Raw genomic sequence first — 11,172 nt, 5'->3', positions numbered from 1 at the left:
TTGTTCATTCCATGCAAATACAGCTGAAAGAAAAGGGCTGGTCTGAGAGTTCCGAGGCATTGTGGTTAAAAACAGGTAGTGAATGATTTAACAGGCTCAGCTGGTTCATTATCAGGGTGTGTTTTGAATGTCGTTAACCGTTGACCTGCATTTATCGCACAGAGACAGTTGCTGTACATCAGGCATAACCTCAAATCTACAGTAACTTATTTGAAGACAAAATTATGTGACATTTAAATGCAACTGTCAATGTTGGAGGTTAATTAAACATGACATGACGAAACAATGACAGTTAGTTAAAAGGTTATGTGAGGCTCTTAGGCACGTCATGACTTGCTAATCGAGTCGTTTCCCTTTCCCCAACTGTGCGTGTGAATTGTGAAAATGTGTATTTCTGCAGCGAAACTGGGGTGACCAGAGCCGTATAATAGGATCTATTTCTAGAATTCTATCTATACGGCGCTGGGGTTACTAAGGGCGTTCCTCGCTACGCTATCTACGTAACCCTTACGTCACGTCCGGTTCCTTCTTTTCATCCTGTCTCTCAACATGGCGCCGGTAAGTCTTGGCTGTTGGTGCCGAACTTGCTTTTTAATTACGTATTCTTAGCATTTTCCCACTTATTCTGGTCATAATATATTGAAACACAGTACAGCTTTAAGACTACACCCATTTTTTAAACAGTCAGTTGTTATATAATGAAGGAATCCAATGAACTAGCTGAGCTAGCATTAGCTCGTAGTAATCTTGACGTTTTCTGACACGTGTTCCTTTCATTAGTCAATGACAGGAAGCCTTTCTCCATAGAATACATTTTTTAAAATGTTTTATTTAATATCCGTGGTTTTAGAACACTTTACTGGCGTTTGTTCAGTATATATGTAGTATAGGGTTCATTAGTCAGTTCGGCATAACTTTCATATTTGCAATGTTTCTCATATATACAAAAAGTAGAAATTAAATGTATCAAGAGTTTTATAATCCCATATTTCCATAATAAATTACATTTTTTGTATAATGGGCTGATTGCTTGAAAGTGTTAATGTTTTTAGAAGTTGTGTAATTTTTTAGATATGGATTTATCCAGGCAAAAAAAATCCATCGACAGATTCCAAAGGGACTTCTGCCTGATGTACCTGTCAATTCTGCTTGTTAAAAATAACCAAGAAAGAAATGGGTTTTAATGAATTTGTCTGCAAATACCTTTGTATATGGCTTACTGAGTTATATATTTGAATTTTGTATATATTAATTAACAGTGTCTGTTACGAGTAGATATTTAAATAAAATATTTTTATTTGAGATTAAAAAGTTTGCTAGCTAGACTATAAATGAACTTTTAATTACAAAATACTGAAATGAGAGAGATTATAGAAGGACTACAAATATATATCAGTCCGATATGTGCTGCTGCTAACACATTAAGTTTCTTAATGTTGCTGCTTTTTTTATTTACTTCTCACAGCTCAAACAGAAGAGACCTACTGCTGGCAGGAAGACCAAAAAGGGAGCTTCATGGAAGTTCACCTTGGACCTGACCCACCCTGTGGAGGATGGGATCCTGGACTCTGCAAACTTTGTAAGTCCAACCGCACTTTCTACACTCTTTAACAGAATATTCCTCTTGCATATTGATACAATGAGATCATAAAAGTGTTAGTAGAGTGTTGTTTGCACGCAGTTAACAATGTGTCTGGACTAGGGCTGCCTTCCCTAGCGCCGCATATACTAGGGTTCTCTTCCCTAGTGCGTCAATGTGTTCTATCCAACAGGAAATCTTCCTTAAAGAGAGGATAAAGGTCAATGGAAAGACGGGGAACCTGGGCAACACAGTGCAGGTCGGCCGCATGAAGAACAAGATCAACGTCACGTCCGAGAAGCAGTTCTCCAAAAGGTGAGATGAGGTTTAATTAGGCTTGTTTTACTGAACAGAATAAGTTACCTTCATTTAAAAAGTAAAATAAGCCGTAATTGGTTTTAAAATATCTTGAATAAATATGATAAAAGCCTTAAAAATCTGTTGCATTAATAAATCACAAGATGTTTGATAGTTTTTTTTATTATGACTCGTACCAAATGCATCTCTCACAGGTGAATATTTTTTTCTATATCTTCTAACTTTTTCACTGGACCAAAAAGGTCCCATTTTAAGTCAGTTAACATTTGGCAAAAAAAAATTCATTGGTTTAACATTTTATTCCGACTGCCTTTTTAAAAATGAAATCTAACTTTCCTAAAGCTGTAGTAACCCTGTTGCATGTGTACACAGTTTTACCATTAATGAGACTTTTAATTTAATTCATAATAAAACAATTCCATTACTAATTGACCCATCCTCTCCCCCACCAGGTATCTTAAGTACCTGACAAAGAAGTACCTGAAGAAGAACAACCTCCGTGATTGGCTGAGAGTCGTGGCCTCCGATAAAGAGACATACGAACTGCGCTACTTCCAGATCAGTCAGGACGACGAGGAGGAGTCAGAGGCAGACGAGTAAATGATTCTGTCAGGAGAATAAACGAGGAAAGATAACTGTTATTGTCCTGTTTTTATTTTTCAAATATTGTCTTCGCTACAAACCATAAATGCATTACAGGTCTCTTTTTATTTTTGCATGTACATTTTTGCTTAACTCTGAGCAGTTTTATCCACTCTTTTACATATTAATAAGGGTAGACTTGGATAAATGTCTCCTGTGAAACTGATGCACCACCATGTACTTGAAAATGGTCATGTAGCAGTTCTCTCAATACACACTAGGTGATGCTACAGATACTTTTGCATACACCTTCATACCCAGAAATAAGAGACTGCTGCAGGCACAGTTGGTGTATTAAAGTCACGTTAAGACAAGATAAACACTAGAATCAAAGCATTTTATTTACTAAAAGCTGACTGTTCTTTGTTTGACAATCTCCATGTCTAAAATCCATTATACAAATAAGAGCATCTGAATCTCACATTTGAGGTTGCTACTCCAAAACAAAAAAGGAGCGGATTAAACTAAATATTTCAACATATTTTTTCTGGGTTTGACAAGTTTGTAGTTGTTCCAATTTAATTTTACGATACAATGATGGATATGTATCTTGTAATATCACTGAAATCCTAAGTATGTTTTATAATTACAAAAGGCTAACGTTAGTCTTCCTCTGAATCTTCCTCTATCTCCACATGTCCCTTTATGAATTGCGTCAGGCTGCAAAGAAAACCTTTACTCCCTGAAACAGGAAAGGATGTTTTGCTATATGTGTGAGTGTCTGGATTCACTCCCATTCGCTCATCTGTTGTGTATAAAGCACGCAGCCTCAGGAATGCTTCCACCTTCAGCTGCTGGCGTCTCAAATCTTCATATCAAGAGTTTCAGTTATTGGATTTTATATCATGCAGACGCTCAACAGTTTGCAGTTATACTCATACATTTAAAAACTTGCACATAATATAGGATTTAATGATGGGAAATATAAAAAAATACAATATAGAGAGTTGCAGCCAAAAAGATTTTGGCAACTGAATTGTATTTCAAATTATTAAAACTAAATTAAACAAAGTCAGGTTGCTATATATTTCGAGCTCAGGTTGAGATGGCTTCAGGGTTTTCTCCTAAGAACCCTCCTATAAAGCTGTGTGTGTGTGTGTGTGTGGACAATATCTGGTGTCGGGTTTCTCCTTTTTAACTCCATGTTACCATGTCTGCAGGTGAAATCTGACCCTGAGCATCGGATTACCAGCAGACCAAAACACAGCCACAAAACGTTCAGTGTGCACATTTAATTTGGTGTTACAGTTTGGAAAATGTGGATGCTCTTTTGATATGTTTCACTGACAGGAGAATGACTGTTTACATTTGAGATTGTTTTGAAACATGTTGCACAGAGACACACTGTGACATACATTGCCACTTCCTTTAGATATACTGAACTGGAGTGAGCAAAACCGTTGTATAATGTTTTGCAAAGAGATGACATTGCTGTTGAAAATGGTCGAATGCACTTATTGAAAGTCGCTTTGGATAAAAGTGTCAGCTAAATGCAATGTAATGTAATGAAAAGAGACTTTAACATATAAAATAACAACTTCATGAAAATAAAACTTTTAATTAAAATCCAAGACATGTAGATAACAGTAGCAATAAACAGTTATTTAACCAAAGTAATGCAGTCTCTCACATAAGGATGTGTATTAGATCAAATAAGGTAATCATATTTGTATTATAACAATAGAGATAAAAACAATATGGAAATAAAAGTTATGCATCAAAATAATTGCAATACATTTTTTTTTTATTTAGTAGGAAAACCTCAACTTTGTTTTATTTAAAGAATAACAAAGTTTAAAAATGACAGATGGATATTCCAAAAATATATTAATTATTACTTCCGGATTGCTCCAACAAATACATACTATTCTATTAATGGTGTATTAGAATATTGCCGTCATTGTATTCCTGTGAATAAACCAACAGATGAGAGAAAGGCTTCTCCATGAAAACTGAACAAACTCCACCATGCACGGATGAAGACATGGTTGAAAGCCCCAGAAGAAAAGCAAGTAAGTGGATTCTAGAGTTTTGTTTTATTAGCTGGATAATACGATTAAAATTAGACTAAAAGCAACTTGTGCAGGATGTAAGATAGCTTTCCATTACACACACACACACACACACACACACACACACACACACACACACACACACACACACACACACACACACACACACACACCTGTTCAGTTCTCAGCTGTGCATACAAACAAAGAGTGAAGAAACACCATTTATGGCAGCTGTAGCACAAAGTTAACTCGCACACCTTCACAGCAGCTACACTAACCTCCCTCATATGAATGAATGATGACACACAAACACACACACTGTCTCACTCAGGTGTTGAATAATGTATCACATGGTGTCAGGTCTGAAGGATTAACGCTGTCTTCTCCTCATTTCCTACAGGTCTGCAGAGGAAGTGGACTCAAACCATTTTTCCAGGAAAACCCACAAACACAGTGAGTGTATTATCTTTCTGCACAGGTGGGCATCTTTAATCTGCATTTATTAATGTATTTTTAACATTTATATGCCACTGTCTGTGCTTTTTTTCTGTCTTAACCCATCCTGTGTATGTTGATCGTGAGTTTATTTCAGTTTAGGTGTACATTTCAGATTAGTAGAAGTTTTTTCTGGTGTCTTTCAGTTCAGTTTCTGCTTCTTTAGTCGTAGTTTTCCATTGTGAAAGCAGATCCTTGGTTTTCATGAATGTTTCAGAGAGGGAGTCTCGCTCTGGTGAGCGATGAGAGCGGCTGATGCTATCCCAATCCCATCATTAGATATAGCTAAAGTTTAATAATCATTGCATTTTTATTAATTGAGATTTTCTCAATGCATTGGTGTTCTAAAAGAAAACAGGAAGGAATGGTTTCTCTCAAATTATACAAAACATACAGTGGAGAAAATAAGTCTTTGACCCCTTGCAGATTTGGTAAATTTGCCGACTTACAAAGAAATTAGCAGTCTATATTTTTTATGGTAGGTTTATTTTAACAGCGAGAGGAAGAATATCAAAAAGAAAATCCAGAAATTGACATTATATAAAAGATAAAAATTGATTTGCATTTAACTGTGGGAAATAAGTATTTGATCTCCTTGCAAAACATGTCTTGTACTTGGTGGAGAAACCCTTGTTGGACAGCACAGAGGTCAGATGCTTCTTGTAGTTGGTCACCAGGTTTGTGAACATCTCAGGAAGGATTGTGGTCCACTCCTCTCTGAAGATCCTCTCCAAATCCTGAAGGTTTTGAGGCTGATGCTTGGCATCTCGAAGCTCTAGCTCCCTCCACAGATTTTCTATGGGATTAAGGTCTGGAGGCTGGTTGGGCCACTCCATCACCTAAATCTGCTTCTTCTTTAGCCACTCCTTTGTTGCCTTGGCCGTATGTTCAGGTTTATTTTCCTGCTGGAAGACCCCTCCAGGACCCATGTTCAGTGTCCTGGCTCGATGTTGGTCTCATCTGACTGCATCACCTTCTCCCAAGCCTTCTCTGAATCATTCAGATGTTTATTGTCAAACTTCAGACGGTTAGTACATGAGCCTTCTTGAGCGGGGGGGCCTTGCAGGTGCTGCAGGATTTTGTCCATTATGGTGTAGTGTGTTACCAATAGTTTTCTTGGTGACAGTGGTCCCAGCTGCCTTGAGATCATTAACAAGTTGCTCCTGTGTAGTTGAATGTTTTGATCCACAGCATACGAGATGAATTAAAAGGGAAAAGGGACAGACAATTAGGTAGGATATATGGGAATTGCTTGTTTATCTATGTCGTTCATACTATTACTAAATCATTTGAATTGTTCTTTTAACAGCGTCCATGTCCCCCATTTGGATGTGTTGCTCTTAAAGAAGAAGAAAGTGGGGACCCTGATGAGGAGACTCACAATGGGAGAGAAAGAATGATAGAGGCTGTGCCAAAGAAAAGGTAGAAGGAGCCACAAAGAAGCTTAAACAGTAGAATCAGGTGCGGTGATGGCGGCGTGGCTGGGCCGCCTCTCTCTGGGCGACGCCTGGTTCAACATGTACTCCCGCCTGCTGAGGACCAAGCCGATGGGCTCCATGGCTCACGGCTCCGACGACCTCACCGAGCTCGGGGAGGGCTCGGGGATCGGGCTGGCTAAGGTCCTGACCACCGTGGACCTTGTGTCCCTCGGGGTGGGCAGCTGTGTCGGCACTGGGATGTACGTGGTCGCCGGGCTGGTAGCCAAGGCGATGGCCGGGCCCGGGGTCATCCTGTCGTTTATTATAGCGGCGATGGCCTCCATACTGTCAGGTGAGAGCACATTGATGAGTCTCTTCCTCACAGTTCCAAAAACAAGCGTAGTCCCACTGAGATTCGCCAAGTCTGAATTGAATCAGTAGAATCTGGTATCTAATCTAAGTTTAAAAGTTGTTTATTCTCATTGGCCATATATTCGTCCTCAGGTGTGTGCTATGCAGAGTTTGGGGTCCGAGTCCCGAAGACCACAGGCTCGGCCTACACCTACAGCTACGTGACGGTCGGGGAGTTTGTGGCGTTTTTCATTGGCTGGAACTTAATCCTGGAGTATCTGATCGGCACGGCGGCGGGGGCGTCGGCTCTCAGCAGCATGTTCGACTCTCTGGCCAATCACACCATCAGTAACTACATGATAACACACCTGGGCACGCTCCGAGGACTCGGTCAGTACCAGCAGTAGCTTTTCTCTGGGCTCGAAGAAATCAGACCTTTTTTAGCCATAAATTGTAAAAATACTTGTATACCTTACCAAAAGGTTAGTCCTGCACTAAAGATTTGACTTTTAAAAGTACAAAAGTATTGGCATCAACATGACCTTAAAGTAACAAAAGTAAAAGTAATTATGTGTTATGTGCCATTTTGGAATTATATTTAGGAAACTATTGGATTATGAATATTGATGCAATATTGGGTTCTTTTACTTGAATCAGAATACTTAATTTATTCTGGGGGGAATTTGGAGTAGAATCACAGTTAATACAAAACTACATCTTTTCTGAATAAAGGATCTACTTTCTGTTTGGTGTGTTGCTAAGGTCCCATGGGACTTTGGTGCCCCGTGTGAGGCTCTGTTGTTCTCTAAAAAAATGGTTAATGGCTGTGCAAAGTAAGAAAACTGATTCAAACACCAAAAACTGTGCAAAAGGTATCTTAGTTACAACAGTTGTTGTCTTTATACCAACACCAACTTATTTCTCTTCATATCGATGTAATATGTTATTGTAAATACTGCTGTGTGTGTTCCTCAGGTAAGGGTGAGGACACGTACCCCGACCTGCTTGCCCTGTTTATCGCGCTCTTGGTCACCGTTGTCATCGCTCTGGGTGTGCGTAACTCGGTGGGCTTCAACAACGTTCTGAACGTGGTCAACCTGGTGGTCTGGGTCTTCATGATCATCGCCGGACTCTTCTTCCTTTCAGCTAAAAACTGGGAGAGCGGAAACTTCCTGCCCTACGGCTGGTCAGGGGTGAGATACAATGGTGTAATGTATAATAGGTGTAGTGAAAAGAAAAAATGTAAAGCACAAATACCTCAAGTTGCCCTTTTAGGTATAAGTACTTCCGCTCAAATAAAGGATCTGAAAGCGTATTCCTTAAATCACATTCAAGATCCACAAAGTTAAGTTAATCTCTTATGGCTGATCAGGTGATGCAAGGTGCAGCGACATGTTTCTACGCCTTCATCGGATTCGACATCATTGCGACAACCGGAGAGGAGGCGAAAGACCCGAACACCTCGATCCCGTACGCCATCACCGCCTCGCTGGTCTCGTGCCTCACCGCATACGTGTCGGTCAGTATGCCATACAAGAAGAACACTAAATATCACTTTTATACTTGTTACAACATTAAAATCTGAAGTGAATTTGCTGCTGAGTGCTAAGAGTTGATTTGACTAACTCCATTACTATTGACCTTTTTGACCTTTGCATGGGTAGAGCGGGACACACAGTCAAAATAGATGTTCTCGCATATATTGACCTCCTTCTGAACAGGTGAGTGTGATCCTGACGCTCATGGTTCCCTACGAGCTGATCGACGGCTCCGCTCCTCTCATGGAGATGTTTGCGGTGCACGGCTTCCTGTGGGGGAAGTACATTGTGGCGGTGGGCTCCATCGCCGGGCTCACGGTCTCTCTGCTGGGCTCTCTGTTCCCCATGCCCAGGGTCATCTACGCCATGTCCCAGGACGGCCTGCTGTTCAGGTGAGGCGGCAGCAAACTCTGTGTTCCCGGTGTGAGGGAACAGAAGGTGATGACATTGTGTTTTTTCTGAAGGCTACACAAGTTATCGCCCCGCTTGGTCGTGCAAAGATGCTTTAGACATGTACAAATAACCTACTGATTTTAAATGGCTTTTTAATGTTTGCAAAAAAGGAGATCTTACAAGTCTACACTTGTGCATGCTTTTCCACGCCCGTGCTACAATGCTTTGCTAACTTATAAACTAGCTGACTGTGTAATAATGTGTGTTTAGGTGCTTGTCCCACGTGTCTGTGCTCACACACACTCCGGTGGTGGCGTGCGTGGTGTCAGGGAGCCTCGCTGCGGTCCTCGCTCTGCTGGTGAGCCTGCGGGATCTGATCGAGATGATGTCCATCGGCACGCTGCTGGCCTACACTCTTGTGAGCGTGTGTGTGCTGTTGCTACGATACCAGCCAGATGAAAACACCGACACACACCAGTTCACCTCCGAGGACGACGGGGGCGACCTGAACAACGCAGAGGTCCCAACGAAAGACGACCACATGCTGATCGGAGACGGCGACGGGTCAGCTTCCTACCACACGGGAGGGACTGAAGGAGAGGGGGAAGACTCTGATTTACACACAGGCCGCGCCTCCCTGCTGAAAAGGATTATGGGAGGTCACTACTACACCCTGCGACTGCGGTTGGGGATTCCCAGTGCGTCTGCAAGGCCCACCCCCGCCACGGGCCGCACAGTCACCCGCTGCACCCTCCTCTTCTTCATCACCTCCTTCCTCCTCTGGTCAACCGTCATATTCGGCGTTGAGCAGGGAGCCGGTGCCGCGGCGGTATTTTCGGGCCTCACGGCTACACTGATGGCGGGGTCCTTGGTGAAGCTTTTAATAGTAATCATACAGCAGCCGGAGAGCGGGACGAAGCTGCCCTACATGGCGCCATGTGTGCCCTTCGTCCCTGCGGCGGCCATTTTGGTCAACAGCTACCTCATGCTAAAACTGTCTCCGCTCACCTGGGCTAGGTTCACCATCTGGTGCTTCATAGGTGAGAGAAAACAAGGTCAAATCCTCATGCCATATCTCTTTATCTTTAAATCTGACATTATTTGATGGATGATGAAAGTATTCATCTTTAAATGTGCAGTTATTTGACAGACGATTGAGTAATTTATGTTTACCCGTCCTCAGGTCTGCTGATCTACGGATGTTACGGGGTGTGGCACAGCACTCTGGAGCTAAACGCCCGCGAGCAGCAGGCTCACGCCAGTTCCTACCAGCGCTACGATGATAACCTGGACGCCTTCTCCCCTGAGGAAATCCTCCCCCCCCACGACCAGGAAGAGAGGCCCTACCAGGGCTGGTCCGCCCCCGAGGAGAGAGGGAACATCCAGCAGGAGGACCAGGATGGAGAGCAGGAGCAGTATGAGGGGGAAGGGGAGGGGGATGGGGACGGATACCAGTCCAGCAGAGGAAGGACCAATCATGGCTTTAAGGAAGAGGACTGAGAACCCTGTGGTATCCCTTTAAACTTTGAAAGTGCCGTCCACATGAGACACTGTTACTTTCATATTTTCTGCTCAGCTCAAAACCTGGTTTGGATAAGAGGATCAGAGGATACAAGGGAAACCTCCCATCACAGATGTTTCTTTGCAACGGCTGCAGTTAATTCTTATTTTTTCACAATTTTGTCCCACAAACGTCTATCCCGTTTCTTTCCTTAGTTTGCATGTTTGTGTGAGACTCAGTGGTGTTGCGGTGGTGTTGCAATTCCAAACTTCCCTGTGAGAGAAGCACAAGTGCTTTTTAACAGAACTACTTTAACCGAAGTTGCCCTTTATTTTTTAGAAGCATTTTTGCTGAAGATAAGAAGAATTTGTATGCAATTCAGTCTGGAAACATCTCATCACTCACATACTTTACATTGTTTTCAAGTTTAAAGAAAATAGCTTGATTTGGCTTTGTAGAGCTATATTCTCAGATATTTAAGCAGAACTGTTTCTAAAATTATTAGCAGAGTCATGTGGAGTAAAAGAAATAACAAAAATTAAGGAAAATATGGCCGCCATTCTCAAGCCTTCCTCTTCTCTTACCCCTTGTTTTGGTGAATTTTGATTCACCCAGAAAAGCCCATTTAGGTCTATCCTAGCAGTAAAATAGTTACGATCACCAAAATAAGTTGTTGACCATCAATCTAAAAAAACTAATTTTATGAATAACCCAAATTGCATTTGGTGAAGTCAAGGATTTTATTCATGATTTTCTTGTTTAAATGGCATCTCCCAACATATTTGAAGCGGCTTTCTGAAGCCCCAAAAGTAACTTTTGTGTTCGTTTTGTGTTAGAGTGCTTAGTGAATGGTTTTAAAATTGAAAGAGTGTTTGCTTTATAACGTGCACTTCAAACTGATGATTGGGTTAATGTGTCTAAATGA

The 11,172-nt window shown here is 41.5% G+C and overlaps 2 protein-coding genes and 1 long non-coding RNA gene across 4 annotated transcripts in view; 2 read left to right on the top strand and 1 right to left on the bottom strand.

Annotated features, from left to right (window-relative positions):
• LOC307026289 overlaps positions 1-11,172 on the bottom strand; it is a 340,364-nt gene that overhangs the window by 740 nt on the left and 328,452 nt on the right. The window lies entirely within an intron of this gene.
• Positions 443-2,532, top strand: rpl22l1 (ribosomal protein L22-like 1). Of its 2 annotated transcripts, none has more exons than XM_079662203.1 (4): positions 443-558; positions 1,466-1,579; positions 1,773-1,894; positions 2,350-2,532. In XM_079662203.1, the coding sequence occupies exons 1-4, from the start codon at positions 550-552 to the stop codon at positions 2,495-2,497; spliced, it is 393 nt and encodes a 130-aa protein (XP_079518329.1). In that variant the 5' UTR covers positions 443-549; the 3' UTR covers positions 2,498-2,532. The 2 variants fall into 2 exon arrangements, with proteins under 2 accessions (XP_079518329.1, XP_079518330.1); XM_079662204.1 differs by having other exon boundaries at positions 529-558; positions 1,703-1,894.
• slc7a14b (solute carrier family 7 member 14b) lies at positions 4,795-11,056 on the top strand. Its single transcript, XM_079661198.1, has 8 exons — positions 4,795-5,029; positions 6,356-6,816; positions 6,969-7,205; positions 7,791-8,008; positions 8,188-8,334; positions 8,537-8,745; positions 9,017-9,786; positions 9,930-11,056. Exons 2-8 carry the CDS (start codon positions 6,516-6,518, stop codon positions 10,244-10,246), a joined length of 2,199 nt encoding a protein of 732 aa, XP_079517324.1. The 5' UTR covers positions 4,795-5,029; positions 6,356-6,515; the 3' UTR covers positions 10,247-11,056.

Source organism: Notothenia rossii, assembly GCF_949606895.1.
Source record: "Notothenia rossii genome assembly, chromosome: 12".
NCBI classification, from domain to species: domain Eukaryota; kingdom Metazoa; phylum Chordata; class Actinopteri; order Perciformes; family Nototheniidae; genus Notothenia; species Notothenia rossii.
The sequence above is the reverse complement of the archived record's forward strand: the minus strand, read 5'-3'. Positions and strand labels throughout refer to the sequence as shown.